General features: G+C 34.0%; 1 protein-coding gene across 1 annotated transcript; it reads left to right on the plus strand.

The window, feature by feature from the left end:
* The first annotated feature begins 2,890 nt into the window (after positions 1–2,890).
* Positions 2,891–19,765, plus strand: LOC145100738 (triacylglycerol lipase OBL1-like). Its single transcript, XM_079037889.1, has 5 exons — positions 2,891–3,225; positions 18,288–18,487; positions 18,558–18,591; positions 18,685–19,304; positions 19,417–19,765. The coding sequence occupies exons 1-5, from the start codon at positions 2,919–2,921 to the stop codon at positions 19,717–19,719; spliced, it is 1,464 nt and encodes a 487-aa protein (XP_078894015.1). The 5' UTR covers positions 2,891–2,918; the 3' UTR covers positions 19,720–19,765.
* Positions 19,766–20,969: the final 1,204 nt, after the last annotated feature.

Below are 20,969 nucleotides of genomic sequence, written 5' to 3' on the forward strand. Positions count from 1 at the left end.
CCTACTAATCAAACTCATGACCATATAGATTGTTTTCAACCTTCTTGTCAATACCATTGGCCCATAAATCAGTTTAACGGCAAGAACACCTTCCTTCATGGAAATCTCTAGTAGATTATCTTGGTGTATCAGCTTTAAGGATTTTGTGATAGTCATTTTCTTGGATTATATTGCATTCTCTATATGGCCTAGAGTAGGCACCATGAACATGGTTCCAATAGTACTCTAATTCGGTTGAGAGCATTGGTTTCAAAATATAAAATAAGATCGTTGTCTTTTTGTATTGCTAGATCTCAACTACTATTTTTTTGATGACCTTGACTATACAACATTAACCAAAACTCTCATATGACATGATAATAATTTACGAACCATGAGTTCTCTATGTTTGAATTGGGTGAACTTAACTACTTCCTTGAGATATATTCCACTCAAATCCCTTTTGGTGTCTTCCTTAGCCAACAACTATACTCCATTGAGATCCTTAAGCATATAAGTATACAACATTGCAAGCACTACTACATGCTAGGAGACACTAAGTCAAAGTCAAAATAAGACAATTCTAGACTATCATTTTCTGACTCTACTAAGCACCACAGTCTTCCTGGTGCACTTCAATAGCCAAATTCCACCAAATCATACCTCACATACATAGTTTTCAGTAGATCTATTTTTTTATGCACGACCATTTTGTAGCTCTGAGCTGCATTTTATGATATATATTTGGGGGTACCCTTGTCTATGGCCTCCATATTCTTGCCTCCACTAAATGTATCATTGTATACTCTGATGGGGCATATGCTTATGTTGATGTTCCATGTTCGGTTACTACATTTTTTGGCGGAATCCTCCTTTCATGGTTATCGAAGTGGTAGATTGATATTTCCTTCTTCAATGTGGTATCCTCCAGAGTCGTGGCAGTGTATCGTGATGTTGCCAATGTGGTAGTCGATACATGTTATCTTTCTTCAAAATCCTTTTTCCCTTCCTCAAAAATCTACCATAGTAAATGGTGATATTAAGTATCGTGTACATGTTGTCTAACTAGAACATCGAGTCACCAAAAACCATCAAGATAAATATTAACTTTCTTCATAACAATCTTGCTTTGGGACGTGTGTATGTCTTTTATGTTCCATCTAGTGTACAATATGCATATATATATATATATATATATATATATATATATATATATATATATATATATATATATATATATATATATATATATATATATATATAGAGGGTTAGGTTCATGTGCGGCGGCCTAATTTTGTGAGACTGTGAGACGCATTTTTTTTATTTATTTTTATTTTTTTTAGTTAATTCAAGTTCCGAAAATAATATTTAAAAAAAGAATTTTTTGATTTTTCCATTTATTTTGCATTTTAAAATTATTTTTAGAATATGTACAGTGTAATATTCTATTTAGAATATTTTATGTATTTTTCAATAAAAATAGGATTTTTTTTATTTTTTTTAGTTAATTCAAGTTCCGAAAATAATATTTAAAAAAAGAATTTTTAGATTTTTCTATTTATTTTGCATTTTAAAATTAATTTTTAGAATATGTCAATGTAATATTCTATTTAGAATATTTCACGTATTTTTCAAAAAAAAACGGAATTTTTTTTATTTTTTATTTATTTTTAGTTAATTCAAGTTCTGAAAATAATATTTAAAAAAAGAATTTTTGGCTTTTTCCATTTATTTTGCATTTTAAAATTATTTTTAGATTTGGTCTCACGGTCTCACAAAATTAGAATGGTTTCAAATAAACCTGAACATATATATATATATATATATATATATATATATATATATATATATATATATATATATATATATATATATATATATATATATATATATATATATATATATATGTTCACCAGAGGGAAAAGTTCAGGTCTAATTTGAGTATGTAAAAGTTGTATGTTAAGCCCACTTTGGGCCAATTAATTAGTCTAAATCCGTTACCTTGTATATTGTTGTTTAATAAAGAAAAAACTTATCTTTTAGTCTTTAATGTGAAAATATCATCCAATAGATTTTAATTTTAAGTTGTTGGTGTATATATCCATTCTGAATTTAGCATCAATAAAAAAAATGTATACCGTTAGATTTTAAAATAAACGAACGTATTAATAGTTTTCTTATTTTAGGAACAAATAATTTCAAGCTTCAAGAAATCAGTAAACAAATCAAATGAACTAACGATTTCAGATAAACAAATCACAAGAACAAAGGGTTTCAGCTAAATCTATCACGATAACAAATATTTCACCACATATTTTAGAATATATCATGACAAATTAATCACATATTAAAAGAAATCACTATTTTATAGATTAACATAGTAAGCCATAATTTAGACGATTAATTTATAGAAGTCGGGTTATGACTGCCTAGTTTTAAATTGTAGAAAAATCAACTAGTACCTTCCAAAAGTAGTCAATCTTATTTCATATAATAAGTTGCATTAATTTACAAAAAAAATATCTATTATTATTGTGACATACATTTATAAGATTCGTTTGTAATAAAATATTAATTTCATGGTACTTAAAACGAAAAAGAAACTCCTGGTTACAATAATAAGGTTTATGAAAATGTTGTTATTTAGTTATTATCTAATAGATATTAGTCGAATTAACTGTTTAACTGTTTTTCATATATGTTTCTCACACTTATATTTTTTTTTTTTATCATTCTTTTGGTCAAAATTGATTTCTCGATTAAGTATCCATACAACTCATTTCTCGGTCCTACAAAAGCAGCCGCAATGTATATACATATTTGGCATGATTGTATTAGGCAGACTCGCGTTGACTAATTAAATTAATCCACTTCTTCTTCATCAAATTCTTCATTGTGTTTCTCATTTTGATAATTCCAAGTTCAATAAGAAAATTAAAATGGTCTGCGACAAGAGTTTTTCAAGCAGTTACATGCTGCTAAATCATGAGGAGGTTGGCGTTTTTGATCTCGTTCACATGCTACGCTCCCATGCAATAGAGAAAAGGAACTTTGTCGACTGTCCAAAGGGGATGACAGAGGAAAACTTTAAACGAAGATGGTTATTATCCATGTCTGTTTTGGCTCAAAAGATGCTTAAATCTATCAAGAAACCTTTGGCTGCCATGGGTTCGGGTATTGAGTATTGGCTCAATCTTGTCTCGTGTAATCGTAACCTTAGTGGGTTAATCTCAAACTGGATACGAGGTTAGTTTTAATATGTTCTTTCTAATATATATCGTTTATACCATTATTGGTAAAAGTGGTTTACTTTCTTTATATGGTTTACGGTATAATTTACATGAAGAATTGAGATTTTAAACATATATATAATAACAAGTTTTAATGTTTCTTATATGTTTCATGTCTTAATTCAAATTTAACCGGTTCGTGTATATGTTATATACCAACCCATCTTGACCTTAGCATGAATAAGAAAAGTATATGAACCACGTTTGAGTTTATAGACATGATTTTGTTATAAGTGTATAGAGATTGTATGTATTACTGATGCCCACTTTGGGTCTATTATTATTATATAATTAGTCTTGGCCAATTAGCCGTCTTGTAATGTATGGATATATATTGTTGATTAATGATCAATAGAGATATCGATCCCTTGATAAGAAAATATTATCCAATATGGCTTCGAGCTAAAATTCTAAAACCCTAGCCTCCTTTTTGTTTCAGTTCTACCATTTCCCTCGTCATCGACACTTTTTTCTGTTGACTTCTTTCTCAATTCCCATAACCACGACGACAACCTCATCCTACCATCGAGAAACCCTACCTAACCACTAACATTAAGGAATTCATTCTCTTGGTTCTCAATCTCAACCCTCTCAATTCTGACACATGGAGAGCGATCTTCAAAACACATTACAATGGTTTTGGGATGGTCGACAACAACGATGGATCAACAGATGACTAGTTGTCCAACCAACCGGATCCTAAATAACAAAGGTCGACTCCATTGTGAAACAATAATTTACGAAACCATATCCCAATTGCTCCTCCGGATGATCTTCATGAGAAATGCCTTTGCTTGGACCATATTGATGAACATGGATACATTTTTTTTCATGATTATCCGAACATCAAGTGTATTTAACATTACATCAGATTATGCAGCATTAGAATTAGATACTTCACCATCACTTTATATTGCACTTGTGTCAAGGCCATATTTAACCTTGCAAATATCGACTATATAATTACTAAAAAGAACCTTGTCACGTACATGATCAATGGCATGATCAACGGTTTGATACCCAAATATGAGATCAATTAATCCCGAATTAATTCTAGATTAATTTTGATTAATAATTAATCAATTCTAATTGATTTCATATTAATTTATTAATCATATAAATTAACAAATCAATTATTTAACAAATGATCTCATATTAATTTATATATCACATAATAAATTAACAAATCAACTTTCTACTTCTAATTAATATATTAATCACATAATATATTAACAAGTTATTTATTACAATTTATTAATCATATAATAAACTAATAAACTTATTCTTTTCTCTACATATGTCATTCTAACCAAGTTTTAATATGAGGGCAACCCAAAAAGAACTTTTTGCTTCTAATTATAAGTTTATATCAATTTAGTTATAAGCTTAGACACCTTAATCCAAGAATCGACACAACACCACCCCCACCAAGTTACTTCACTTCATCATACATTTAGCATAATGAATTTGAAGTTCGAAAGTGACAATCTCTAGTTTATGAACATCAAAACACCTCCCACCTTTACTTAGATACATGTATTCTTTCGATCATTTTTAATAAAATCATTTTCATTCAATTTTAGTTAGGTAATAGATCCATTTGATTTTAGTTCGGTAATAGATCTTCCATGTCTATTACAAGACCAAGACACTCTTAATTCCCAATTTGTACAAATGACTTTATAACCATAAACATTATAAAAAAACCTAAAATCCATTAGTGTATTTATCTTGACAAAATGTTCAACTAAATTTGATCAGTTTGGTTTTTCAATAAAGTACTACCATATGGAATAAATTATTTTTCATTGTGAGAACTCGGGCGACTCCTTTCTAGCACTAACTTGGCTAGTCCGTCAAATGGTCAAAATTTAATTCAAAATAGAAAAAACTAAAATAATTCAAGGTTAATATTTTACTTTATGATATTATAATGCTAAAACTATTGTAAAATAGACTGGATAAAGGTATTATATACACATTCATCTCTCTTACTCTTACCTTTAAGATTTCAAAAATTAAAATGTTTATTATTTGAACAAGTTTAGTATTCAAACATGTATATTTTTATTGTAATTATCCTATTTTGTTGGGAACTTAAAGCACCTTTTGATATTGTCCATATATAAAGTAATCCAAAAACTACTTGCTTTATTATTTTACTCAATTTGAAATCTACTGGCTTTATTATTTACTCTATCTAAAAACTACTTACTCTATTATTTACTCTATCTGAGTACTCCCAGCCTTTTAAGTACTTGCTTTATTGTTTACTCTACTTGAGCTCCCCACCTAGAACGAGTACTCATTACTCCCAGTCGACTGACTATATATCGAGTATCGAGTTTTGCAAAACTAATTTCTAGAAATTGAAAATATAAAAAAAACTCAAATTCACACTTATATTTTCAACCCTGTCATATAATTTCATTTTTTCTGTCCTCACACCTCTCAAAAAATGGTAAATCTAAACACATGTTGCGGAACATCAGTAACTACATTTTGTAACATCATATTCTAAGCTCGCCTTCCACCCCATTTTTAGGTTGAGATTCTGTGACATCCCCAATTTCACGGCCAGAAAATACCGATTTGTTTATGCTTTGTTTTATAAAAGCAGAGTAATCATTTGATTAAAAGAGTTTCGGAATTTGTTCCCAAAACAAAATATGATAAAATTTATCAAAACGTTTCTCAAGAGAATGTATTTTCATTAAATAATAAGACCTCGGGATGTCATTTTCCGATACAGACCAAACGCATAAACAATATAAAATAGACCTTACAACAGTTATTTATAACTACTGATCTATAATCCAAAATCTCTCGTCAAGTCCACCAACTTATACTCTTGTGCCATTACCTCTAATGCAAACAAAACTGAGTGGGTCAGGCTTGGGAGGTTGGTAAGCATATAGGGTTTTCAACCCACAATAATACAATTATTATATTTAATCATCAAATAATCAACCCAATTACCCATCCTCGTAATCTTCTTTATTTCTTAAAGATTACCCTAAGAATCAACTATTCCTCTTTCATTTATTCCTAAGGATTATCCTAAGGAATCAACATAAAATCCATCGTTTCCAGGGTTTTCTCAACAGACACTATGTCCGTAGTTACCAAGCGCTAACTCTATAGTCGTCGGGGTTTATCTCGTTTATTGACAGTATTGGTTCCGAGACATCCTCTAGCAATACATATCAATGGGCTTTTAGAGTACACCGGTGAACATGAAGTCCACAACACCTACAAGTTGCGAGCTTGCTAGTGTTCCACAGGACTATCTAGAATAGACTGTGGTTGTCATCCCTACTCTGCTGAATGACGGGGGCCATCGTTTAGGTAAAAGGTTTCACTCATTTATCACCTGTCACCGTCATCTCATGATCTATATCAACCTTCTTCTCATCCCCAAACTAATATTTCCTCACACACCAACTATTTCATCTACCCATGTTCTACCCAACATATTTGTAGATATAAAATACATATACAGTTTAACTCATTTAAAAACTATATAAAACATCCATTCCAAATTCATCTCAAATAAACAACAACATATAAACACATAGCACGTATTTTATAGCAAATACTTCATATTTATGTGTTAGAAGAAAGTAACTATACACGTACACATATAAACAAGAATATATATACACATAGCACGTATTTTATAAAATACTTAATATTTATGTGTTAGAAGAAAGTAACCACAAACTCACTTGATCAGAAGATGATCGGACAGCACTACGCCTTGTAAAAGTAGTATTCTTCAGTAGATCTGGAAGATCTTCACACATCGGACTTCTCGCAGGCAGAGCTTCGGTTCGAAAACTCTTTTCTTCTCGGGATCTTCGGGCTTCGGGACTTACTTCAGGTCTCGGGATGATACCGGGGTTTCGGGGGGTTAAAATAGGGCTTAGTGAGGGTATCAGGAGTGGGAGAGAAGAGATAGAGCAACCAAAATTGGCTGACCTTCGATTTCTATTTATAGGGTCATTTTTCGGCTGTCACGTTGTGAATTTTAAGTTCTCACGTCGTGAATTCAATAGTCATCAGGTGCGTCATCACCACTTGCGTCTGTCAGGTTCCAGAAGTCATAAATACTGAGTTAACGTCGTGAACACTGTATTCACGTCGTGAACTCTGACAGTTTTGGGGTTTCGCCTCCCGAACTTCAGAAATTCATAACTTTCGCATACGAACTCCGTTTTCGACGTTCTTTATATCCACGCGTAGGTGAAATTATGCTCTACAACTCTCGTTTAGACTCCGTTGGCTAATTTTGAATTTAATTTTATTATATTATCAATATATTATTTTTAGTAGGCCGGCACAAGAAAACTCCGTTCGAAATTCATAACTCCTTCATCTGAACTCTGTTTTCGTCTAACTCTTGGATTTCTCGATAGCAGGTAGTGCTCAATCCTGCATCTGCTCTTCGTACTATGTTGGACTCCTTCGACTTACAAAATAAATACTTTCCTTTATCTATTGTAACAGATCGATGGGTCATGTTCTAATGAACTCTCATCGTATGATGCAACGCTTAGACTCAAGTCTCTTAGAGTCAAATTCCAGAATGGAATATATATTCCTTCATGTTCTAATGTGACATAATCATATTTTAGCATGTAGCATTTCTAGCTACAAACATTTTTAACAACGAGCGCGATACTATTGATCGCATTGATCTCAATCTTCTGTCTTGAGTCAGATGTTACATCAAACTTGGTTCTCTGAACCACATAACAAACTCATCGTAGTCGGACTCAATTTGATATGAACGCTAGGGTCAGAATATCAATCATCTTCTTAGTCGCTACGGAAACAATGGTAACGACATACTTGAATAAGAATGAACTCAATAACAAGCTTCTTGGTAACATTGTGACTTTCCCTGATCCAAGTGTGAGTGCTGTGCTACCAGTAGTATAGATCTCTACTACTATTCACACCTACTCATACTCGTCCCAAGTATTGTCTCACAGTCCCCAAGTCCTAAAATCACAAAACAATTTAACACATACAAATGTGTCCAATTAATCATAAAAATTCTCCTAGACTTGACTAGGACTTCTTCCATGCGTATCTTCAATCATCAATTCTACTTCAACTCGGTTGGTGATGGAAATTCCATACGACGGGACAACTTCAAGAATTACACCAATCGTTCCATCATCCTGCCAATCGAAGGTGTACTTTAGACGTACCGTACTCCTTTAAATGTACTGTTATTTTATCATACATAAACTAAAGGCAAGATACCACCTTCAATATCTTCCGATAGGTGTCATTCAATACATCAGATAACAAAACCACGGTTTATATTAATTCTTGAAACTATTACACAAAAGTTCAAGTTCACCCTATACTATGCCTCTAATAGGCTACACTTCCTGATATAGACTATATCTTCATATGAAGTCTTCATTCTTGAATCCTCACATTACTTTCTCCTTCATCGAGGGTCGTGTGGAATGCCTTTGGCATTGCTGGTTAATTCTTCTTTGGGCAATCTCTAGAAAAGTGCCCTTCTTCATTACATCCGTAGCATACCTTCTTGGCGGATGTGCACTTGTTGGTGTAATGGCCTTTCCTTCCACATTTGTAGCAAGTCACCTCTTCATCGCATCTCTCATAATGCTTCAGCGGTACCTTCGGCTTTGTAGCTTCTTCCCTCTTTGGGCAATCCTGCTTGAAGTGCCCTGCCTCATTACATTCGTAACATACCCTTTCGATGAATGTACATTCGTTGGCGTAATGCCCATGCTTTCCACACTTAAAATATGTCACCTCCTCGCCACAATTCCCAGGGTTTTTCTTTTTGCATTTCCTGCACCATTTCTCCTTACTTCCTTTTTTGCTAGACTTCGAGAACATGTTGCTTTTGTTGGGCCTCGAAGACTCCTCAAATTTCCTCTTTTTTCCGATTTCAACCTTGGTGGTCCTGTCGTTGATCATTTCTTCAACTGACTTAGCAACCCAAATAGTTGCCTCAAGAGTAGGTGCCTGGCATACTGGCACAGTAAGTTCGTCCTTACTTTGTTGAAGTAAACACCTCGTTTTTTTCATCTGTTAATCCAACATCATCTGTACCATTGCGTAGACTCCTTCCATCGTGATTGGCTCGGGTACAACTGTTACTTCTGGTGCACTCCCAATCCCTTGTGGCTCGGGCTGCAGGTTATCATTTCCCAATCCGCTTTGTGTGCTTGCCATTTCGATCTACATACCAAATTGGGCGAATTCAGATCCCTATCCATGATAGATGTTCAAATCATCCTTATCACTCTGAAATGTTTATATGTTAGTTCTAATATCGTAGTCGTACGCTTAGAAGCCTAAACACATAAGGTTCCCAGATCCGGTCGGCAAGAGACCATAAATCCAAATAAACAATTTCATCTATGGAAAACATATAGCATTTAGCACATAAAAGCGTTTTAGGCATCTTTCCTAAGATATACTAGTGCTTGTGCCTAAAATATGGAAGGCACTCACCTCACAATTTTCACTTAGCATTCTAAGTTTAAGTCTAGAAATCCTACAAATTTCTAGTTCGCTTAAACTAATGCTCTGATACCAACTGTGACATCCCCAATTTCACGGCCAGAAAATACCGATTTGTTTATGCTTTGTTTTATAAAAGCAGATTAATCCTTTGATTAAAAGAGTTGCGGAATTTGTTCCCAAACCAAAATATGATAAAATTTATCAAAACGTTTCTCAAGAGAATGCATTTTCATTAAATAATAAGACCTCGGGATGTCATGTTCCGATACAGACCAAAAGCATAAACAATATAAAATAGACCTTACAACAGTTATTTATAACTACTGATCTATAATCCAAAATCTCTCGTCAAGTCCACCAACTTATACTCTTGTGCCATTACCTGTAATGCAAACAAAACTGAGTGGGTCAGGCTTGGGAGGTTGGTAAGCATATAGGGTTTTCAACCCACAATAATACAATTATTATATTTAATCATCAAATAATCAACCCAATAACCCATCCTCGTAATCTTCTTTATTTCTTAAAGATTACCCTAAGAATCAACTATTCCTCTTTCATTTATTCCTAAGGATTATCCTAAGGAATCAACATAAAATCCATCGTTTCCAGGGTTTTCTCAACAGACACTATGTTCGTAGTTACCAAGCGCTAACTCTATAGTCGTCGGGGTTTATCTCGTTTATTGACAGTATTGGTTCCGAGACATCCTCTAGCAATACATATCAATGGGCTTTTAGAGTACACCGGTGAACATGAAGTCCACAACACCTACAAGTTGCGAGCTTGCTAGTGTTCCACAGGACTATCTAGAATAGACTGTGGTTGTCATCCCTACTCTGCTGAATGACGGGGGCCATCGTTTAGGTAAAAGGTTTCACTCATTTATCACCTGTCACCGTCATCTCATGATCTATATCAACCTTCTTCTCATCCCCAAACTAATATTTCCTCACACACCAACTATTTCATCTACCCATGTTCTACCCAACATATTTGTAGATATAAAATACATATACAGTTTAACTCATTTAAAAACTATATAAAACATCCATTCCAAATTCATCTCAAATAAACAACAACATATAAACACATAGCACGTATTTTATAGCAAATACTTCATATTTATGTGTTAGAAGAAAGTAACTATACACGTACACATATAAACAAGAATATATATACACATAGCACGTATTTTATAAAATACTTAATATTTATGTGTTAGAAGAAAGTAACCACACACTCACTTGATCAGAAGATGATCGGACAGCACTACGCCTTGTAAAAGTAGTATTCTTCAGTAGATCTGGAAGATCTTCACACATCGGGCTTCTCGCAGGCAGAGCTTCTGTTCGAAAACTCTTTTCTTCTCGGGATCTTCGGGCTTCGGGACTTACTTCAGGTATCAGGATGATACCGGGGTTTCGGGGGGTTAAAATAGGGCTTAGTGAGGGTATCAGGAGTGGGAGAGAAGAGATAGAGCAACCAAAATTGGCTGACCTTCGATTTCTATTTATAGGGTCATTTTTCGGCTGTCACGTTGTGAATTTTAAGTTCTCACGTCGTGAATTCAATAGTCATCAGGTGCGTCATTGCCACTTGCGTCTGTCAGGTTCCAGAAGTCATAAATACTGAGTTCACGTCGTGAACACTGTATTCTCGTCGTGAACTCTGACAGTTTTGGGGTTTTGCGCCCCGAACTTCAGAAATTCATAACTTTCGCATACGAACTCCGTTTTCGACGTTCTTTATATCCACGCGTAGGTGAATTTATGCTCTACAACTCTCGTTTAGACTCCGTTGGCTAATTTTGAATTTAATTTTAATGTATTATTAATATATTATTTTTAGTAGGCCGGGACAAGAAAACTCCGTTCGAAATTCATAACTCCTTCATCTGAACTCCGTTTTCGTCTAACTCTTGGATTTCTCGATAGCAAGTAGTTCTCAATACTGCATCTGCTCTTCGTACTATGTTGGACTTTCATTCGTAACCTTCGAGTTACAAAATAAATCCTTATTGAGGACTCCTTGTTCTTCTTCTTAGGATAAATACTTTCCTTTATCTATTGTAACAGATCGATGGGTCATGTTCTAATGAACTCTCATCGTATGATGCAACGCTTAGACTCAAGTCTCTTAGAGTCAAATTCCAGAATGGAATATATAGTCCTTCATGTTCTAATGTGACATAATCATATTTTAGCATGTAGCATTTCTAGCTACAAACATTTTTAACAACGAGCGCGATACTATTGATCGCATTGATCTCAATCTTCTGTCTTGAGTCAGATGTTACATCAAACTTGGTTCTCTGAACCACATAACAAACTCATCGTAGTCGGAGTCAATTTGATATGAACGCTAGGGTCAGAATATCAATCATCTTCTTAGTCGCTACGGAAACAATGGTAACGACATACTTGAATAAAAACGAACTCAATAACAAGCTTCTTGGTAACATTGTGACTTTCCCCGATCCAAGTGTGAGTCCTGTGCTACCAGTAGTATAGATCTCTACTACTATTCACACCTACTCATACTCGTCCCAAGTATTGTCTCACAGTCCCCAAGTCCTAAAATCACAAAATAATTTAACACATACAAATGTGTCCAATTAATCATAAAAATTCTCCTAGACTTGACTAGGACTTCTTCCATGCGTATCTTCAATCATCAATTCTACTTCAACTCGGTTGGTGATGGAAATTCCATACGACGGGACAACTTCAAGAATTACACCAATCGTTCCATCATCATGCCAATCGAAGGTGTACTTTAGACGTGTCGTACTCCTTTAAACGTACTGTTATTTTATCATACATAAACTAAAGGCAAGATACCACCTTTGATATCTTTCGATAGGTGTCATTCAATACATCAGATAACAAAACCAGGGTTTATATTAATTCTTGAAACTATTACACAAAAGTTCAAGTTCACCCTATACTATGCCTCTAATAGGCTACACTTCCTGGTACAGACTATATCTTCATATGAAGTCTTCATTCTTGAATCCTCACATTGCTTTCTGCTTCATCGAGGGTCGTGTGGAATGCCTTTGGCTTTGCTGGTTCATTCTTCTTTGGGCAATCTCTAGAAAAGTGCCCTTCTTCATTACATCCGTAGCATACCTTCTTGGCGGATGTGCACTTGTTGGTGTAATGGCCTTTCCTTCCACATTTGTAGCAAGTCACCTCTTCATCGCATCTCTCATAATGCTTTAGCGGTACCTTCGGCTTTGTAGCTTCTTCCCTCTTTGGGCAATCCTGCTTGAAGTGCCCTGCCTCATTACATTCGTAACATACCCTTTCGATGAATGTACATTAGTTGGCGTAATGCTCATGCTTTCCACACTTAAAATATGTCACCTCCTCGCCACAATTCCCAGGGTTTTTCTTTTTGCATTTCTTGCACCATTTCTCCTTACTTCCTTTTTTGCTAGACTTCGAGAACATGCTGCTTTTATTGGGCCTCGAAGGCTCCTCAAATTTCCTCTTTTTTCCGATTTCAACTTTAGTGGTCCTGTCGTTGATCATTTCTTCAACTGACTTAGCAACCCAGATAGTTGCGTCAAGAGTAGGTGCCTGGCATACTGGCACAGTAAGTTCGTCCTTACTTTATTGAAGTAAACACCTCGTTTCCCTCATCTGTTGATCCAACATCATCCGTACCATTGCGTAGACTCCTTCCATCGTGATTGGCTCGGGTATAACTGTTACTTCTGGTGCACTCCCAATCCCTTGTGGCTCGGGCTCGGGTATAACTGTTACTTCTGGTGCACTCCCACAACACCTACAAGTTGCGAGCTTGCTAGTGTTCAACATCACTCTCTAGAATAGTTTGTGGTTGTCGTCCCTACTCTACTGAATAATGGGGGCCATCGTTTGGGTAAAGGTTTCACTCATTTATCACCTATCACCCTCATCTCATGATCTATATCATCCTTCTTCTCATCCCCAAACTAATCCTTCCTTACACACCAACTATTTCATCTACCCATGTTCTACCCAACATATTTGTAGATATAAAATACATATAAAGTTTAACTCATTTAAAAACTATATAAAACATCCATTCCAAATTCATCTCAAATAAACAACAACATATAAACACATAGCACATATTTTATAGCAAATACTTCATATTTATGTGTTAGAAGAAAGTAACTATACACTTACACATATAAACAACAATATATATACACATAGCACGTATTTTATAAAATACTTAATATTTATGTGTTAGAAGAAAGTAACGACACACTTACTTGATCAGAAGATGATCGGACAGCACTACAACTTGTAAAAGTAGTATTTTTCGGTAGATCTGGAAGATCTTCACACATCGGGCTTCTCGCAGGCAGAGCTTCGGCTCGGAAACTCTTTTCTTCTCGGGATCTTCGGGCTTCGGGACTTACTTTGGGTCTCGGGATGATACCGGGGCTTTAGGGGGTTAAAATAGGGCTTAGAGAGGGTATCAGGAGTGGGAGAGAAGAGATAGAGGAACCAAAATTGGCTGACCCTCGATTTCTATTTATAGGGTCATTTTTTGGCTCTCACGTCGTGAATTCAATAGTCATCAGGTGCGTCATCCCCACTTGCGTCTGTCAGGCTCCAGAAGTCATAAATACTAAGTTCACGTCGTGAACACTGTATTCACGTCGTGAACTCTGACAGTTTTGGGGTTTCGCGCCCCGAGCTTCAGAAATTCATAACTTTCGCATACAGACTCCGTCTTTGACGTTCTTTATATCCACGCGTAGGAGAGATTATGCTCTACAACTCTCGTTTAGAATGCATTGGCTAATTTTGATTTAAATTTTAATATATTGTTAATATATTATTTTTAGTTGGCCGGGACAGGAAAACTCCGTTCGAAATTCATAACTCCTTCATCTGAACTCCGTTTTCGTCTATCTTTTTATCTTTGGAATACTATTGATGAGATCTTCAATTCTCATTTAGAAGTTTTGGCTAAATATCACTCGACCTCAATCTCGAGTTTCGGGTTGCATACTGTTAATGCTGAAACTTCGAAAAATCATAACTTCCTCATACGAAGTCAGATTTAGACGTTCTTTTTATGCACGCTCTCGGTTTAACGTATCCTATGACTTTCGTTTAGATCGCTAAGGCCAAATATCACTCTAACATAAATTCACTATTTACGTCGTGCTGTGTCGTGCCGGTTCTGTCGCAAAACTTCGACAGGTCATAACTTCTTCGTTATAACTCGGATTTCGACGTTCTTTATATGTACGGAATCCTTGTAACATATTCACAACTTAGTTAATATTTCTCTTTCTAAATAATCTTCAATCAAAAAGTCATTTTTGATGCTTATCGTCTCTAAATTGACTAGCCCGGGTGTACGGGCGTTACACATTCTGAAAATGGCCACACATATCCTAAATATACTACACTCAATTTTTTCATTAATGAAACACCGTTGTATTATATGTTGCACACCTATCCCAACTATGAACATTGTTGGGTGTTCGGGCGTTTATGCTACCTCCACCTCACCACTCTAAATAAATTGACCGCATGTATGTTTCTTGGATATCCTTCCCACCATCTTATGTCTACCTTTCCACCAATAAAATTTTCATTTCCCATCGTATCTAATTTGATGATTCTGTTATCTCATTCAAGTTCATGACTCATACTAGCCCACACTCATATGAATTCCTCAATAACTTCTTATCTTAATTAGCATTATCTTGTTTTTCCTCGGGTCACCAAATCTCTCACTACATCATTTGGTCCCTATTATGTTCACTTTAAGCCTCCCATACCCATCCTAAATCTCCCACCTTTCTAAATTCCCTATCCATGTCAATCACTCACCTTTCTCCCTACCAACCCACCCCTCACCATCTACGAACCATACATGCCTTCCTTGAACTCGGCCTACAATAGGTTGCAAACACGTCGCCCAAACAACCGACTTCCTTTTTTTTCCAACCCACTTCATCTCTCTCGGCCCCTACCACATGCTCTACTTCTTCCAACCTAATGTTAACCTATTCCAAACATTGAATCTACAAGACATTTATCGCTTAAACATAAGCATAAAAACCATTAACATACTACTTGATCGAATATTCCAACTCTAAAGGACCCGAACTAGCCAACGACTATGATAGATAGTTTAAATATGTTAATATAAAGAAGACTTATTCTCTCATAGTTGGTCTATGTAGATATTTAAAAGGAAGTTACATGTCTATGGACCCTTAGCTTGTTACAAGTCTTGCTTGTTGCAATGGGGAAAAACCAACATCTTATGTCATATATGGCCAGTCCTTTAGCATACTAGTCAAGCTCATGACCATATAGATTATTCTTAATTTTTTTTTGTCCTTTGCTAGTGGCCCATACGTTAGTTTGGCATCAAGAACACCTTCCTTTATGGAAATCTTTAAGAGACTATCTTGTTGCACCAGCCTTAAGGATTTTATGAAAAACGTTTTCTTGGATCATGTATTCCGTATGTATCGCTCTGCATATATGGCCTGAAGTAAGCAACATAAGTATGGTTCCAATAGTGTTCTAATTCGATTGGCTTAATAATAGAAAATATGATTATTCTATTTTTGTATCATTAGATCTTACTAACTACTTTATGCAGATGACCTTAACTTGTCAACATTGTCCACGACTATCTTATGACAAGGCATTAATTTATGAGCCATAAGTTTCCCATGTTTGACTTAGATAAACTCAACTACTTTCTCAGGATCTCTACCAATCAAATCCCTTTAGGTATTTCCTTAGCAAACAACAATACACCATTGATATTCTTCAGCATGAGATCATGTAACATTGCATAATATACACTGAGTAAAATTCAAAGTTAGATAGTTTTGAACCACCAATTTCTAACAACACCGAGTATTTCAAGCTTCTCGGTTCACTTTAGTAGCTCACTTTCATGTAGCGATACCTCACATATATAGTTTTATGTGATATACTTATTCATGTATGATGTGCTTAAATGCCATTTTGTTGCTCTAAAAGTTCATTCTATGATATAATTAGGGTATCTTTGCCCCTATGTCTTAAAAATCTTCCATAGCTTGAAGATACATGGGGCATATGCCCGAACACCAGATGTTCCACTTCTAGTTATTGAGTTTTTTGGGTCGCAACCTCCTTTCATGGTTATCCAAGATGCAAACTATTGTTTCCCGTTCTAGAGTCGAGTATGAGTATCACGACGTTGTTAATGCGGTTTCTGAGACATGTTAGCTCCCATAATCTTCTTCGAGATATTCACTCCTCTCTTCCCGAAGTTGCCACAATCAATAATGATAAAGTGAGTTTCGTGTATACGTTATCCAACAGATCATTGCACAAAATACATCTCACGATGAATTTCTTCTTGACCAACTTGTTTTTGGTCATGTTCAAGTCTTCATGTTCCATCTAGTTTATGGTATGCATATTTGTTCAAGAAAGGGTTTTCCATGTGTCTCTTTCACAAGTTTAGTTTATGTTTGAACATTCCCACGATACATTCCAATAAAACACAAAGGGTATGTAAGTATATCGAAACTATTATTTAAGCCCACTTTGGGCCTATTATTCTAAAACCACAAGCCTTCATGTAGTATATGTACATTGTTGATTAATAAAAAATAAGAAATTATATATATTCTTATATTTTTTTTCCTACTTATCCTCCTACCATGTCAAATGTTGACATATATCACATTTAATGAAATTAATAATATGTTAATTCACTTGTCAGCAATTAATATGAGTAGCATGATAGGTAGGAAGAAAATCTTAAAAAATATTTAATTTCTAAAAAAACGGATCTTTAATGTGAAAATACATCGAATTTATTTTAATCTTAACTCGTTGGTATTGTGAATTAAGGCCTCAATAAGAAAGGTATACGGTTGAATTTTAAAATTAACAAAAATATTAATGGTTTTGGTCATCTTAATACCCATTTAGAAATAAATAATTTATAAATTAAGTTTTGTTTACTTTATCCAAAATGTAAATAACCCGACCAACATACATAGGAAATGGGTTTACATTCTTTATGTCCCAAACCAGATATTTCGGTATTGGGCTCCTTCTTTTAAATTATAAATGGACTTTACATTATAGTAGGATAACAAATTTATTTTCGGATCCCCATCATATTAGTTATAGCTCGACATGTATCGAGCCCAAATAAGTCGGCAGAAATTTATTCGACTAGTTTTTTGAAGTCGAGCCTTCCAATATAAAATTCATTAACTCGATAAAGAAAACTCCACTTTTTTTATTGCAACCATTGCATTGCTTAACAAAGTAAGTCATCTTTTTATTGATGTATTTTTACAATAACGAGATATACTAACAATGAAATTTAAGCTAAAAACTCTAGCTTTCATAATGAAAAGTTTCAACAAACAAATATGCCAAAAAGTTAAACTTCAGAAGTTTCTTTCTATCGTTTTCATTATTCATTTTGTTTTATTCTCTATTGTAGGGGAAATGATCCGACCTGAAAGATCATTATCGACGTTCATATCTTTTACTGGATGTCTAGATACACGAATTGAGTTAGATAAAGACATTATTGAATCTGGAGATAAAGATAGATACAATTGCTTGCTCTCAATCATGGCTGCTAAAGCATCTTATGAAAACCATGCTTACCTTCAACATATTGTCACTGATATCTGGAAGGTACTATATATAGTTAGTTTCTTTTAACAAAAATATGTATTTTCTAAGTAACCAAACATTTCAATTGCAGATGGAATTATTAGGGTCTTTTGATTTTTGGAATGGTAAGTAACAAAGTATATCTAAATAAAGCTATGACAACTTTCCTAAATAAATTAAAAATATCATCTCACATATCATTTGTATATCTTTTGAAGATTATCAACAGAAAGCCACAACACAAGCCTTCATACTTCGTGACAAGAAAGAAGATTCTGACTTGATAGTTGTCGCCTTTAGAGGAACAGAGACCTTCGATGCAGATGCATGGTCTTCAGATGTCGATCTTTCATGGTATGAACTCCCTGGGATAGGAAAAGTGCATGGTGGGTTTATGAAAGCCCTAGGGTTACAAAAGAGTCTAGGTTGGCCAGAAGAACTAACTCATCGAACTAAAAATCAAGAACAACCATTAGCATATTATGTCATCAGGGACATGCTAAAACAAGCTTTGAAAGAAAATAAAAAGGTTAAATTTATCGTAACTGGTCACAGCTTAGGTGGTGCACTTGCCGTACTTTTTCCTGCAGTTCTAATGTCGCATAATGAGGTAGAGTTATTGGATATGTTAGAGGGTGTGTATACATTTGGGCAACCAAGAGTCGGGGACAAAAGATTTGGAAAGTTCATGAAAGAGAATTTGGAGAACTTTGACGTGAAGTATTATAGAACTGTTTATAGCAATGATTTGGTTCCAAGATTACCTTATGATGATTCCACCATGATGTTTAAGCACTTTGGGACTTGCTTATACTTCGATAGCTTTTACAATGGAAAAGTAAGCATCTCTCTCTCTCTCTCTCTCTCTCTCTCTCTCTCTCTCTCTCTCACACACACACACACACATTTGACACGTACGTAGGTCTTACTATTTCATGGGCTTATTGCAGATTATGGAGGAAGAACCAAACAAGAACTATTTTTCGCCATTATCAGCTTTACCGAAGTTGATCAATGCAGTATGGGAGATCATAAGAAGCTTTATGATTCCATATACACGGGGAGAGGACTACAGTGAAGGGTTTGTACTTAAGATGTACAGATTCATCGGGTTAATGATTGCAGGAATACCAGCTCATGGACTTCAAGATTATGTTAATGTTGTGCGTTTAGGATCAGATTTGTATAAAGATCCTAGGTCGATCAGTGATAACGAAATAAAGCTTATGATCGATGATGGAACTTTGAAGTAACATGGATTTTGTTATTTTTGAAATAAATTAAATTTATAATTGATGATGGATGGACTTCGTTATTTGCCATAATCAAAGAAAAGAACTACAAATGGTTATTTGTGGAATTTTCGCATCGGAAATTAGTGATGGAATTCCGAAGAAATTGTGATAAAGATAAAACTCTAATTTTTGTGACGGAATACTGACACAATAGCGACGGAAATAACTTTCGTCAGAAATCCGTCAGCAATTAAGTAATTACCGACAGAATGTAAGCGAAATTAGTGACTTAGGCTTTTCATCGGTATTCCGTTGGTAACTACCGATAGATTTCTGACAGAAATTCTTTTTTTTAGAATTAAATTAACTTTTTTGTACTAGTAACATTATGAAAATAATTCAATTAATATTTTTAGTATTAGTAATTACATAATTCTTGATTTTTATATTTAAAATATTATATATATTTACCAAATAATTCAATTTTCTATTTATTATAGTATAAGTATTTTTGTTACTATTTATAATTAATAAAAAATATACTAATTGCTAATGTAATCTTTTTCTAGAAAATAATAATTTTTTGTCAGTATTATTATAAACTAACTCAATTATTAGTAGTAACATTATTAATTAAATAACTATTACTTTTATATTTATAATATTATATTTATTAATCAAATAATTCAACTCATCTATTTATTATTATTATTATTATTATTAAAAAATTACCAACAAAACTGTTTTTTGTAAAATAAATCAACTTTTTTATTAGTGTTATTTTAAAAATAGTTCAATTATTATTATTAGAATTAGTAATTAAATACAAAATTTAATTAACTGTTTGTTGTTTTGCTGCAATTATGCATTGTATGGAGAAAGAGGTGGATCTTGGTTTGGTTTTTGGTTTTCATTCTATTTATATGGGTTTTGGGCGTGCTTTTATGTTTCTAATTAAAACATTGTACTTTGTAATTATATTGCTAAAAGAGGTACTTAGGTAAATAACAATTCTAAATTTTAAAGGTATGTTTAGTTTTTTTAATGTAAGTATATTATAAAAGCGGCCTAAAACCTTCGTTGTACTTATAAAATTTAGTTTTTATATTCGTATTGTGTTATTACTGTAAGTTGAATATAAATATGTTCAAGAAGAGATTTGCAAAAATATGAATGTTCCAAAGCATAACATAAGAGGAAATCAATTATTATATATGTATATAAAATTTAGATTAAATTGTTTGGTTTTGGATTATGTTATTTTGTAT

The sequence above is a fragment of the Lactuca serriola genome, chromosome 4, assembly GCF_051521515.1.
Source record: "Lactuca serriola cultivar US96UC23 chromosome 4, Lser_US96UC23_V15, whole genome shotgun sequence".
In the NCBI taxonomy this organism is placed as follows: Eukaryota; Viridiplantae; Streptophyta; class Magnoliopsida; order Asterales; family Asteraceae; genus Lactuca; species Lactuca serriola.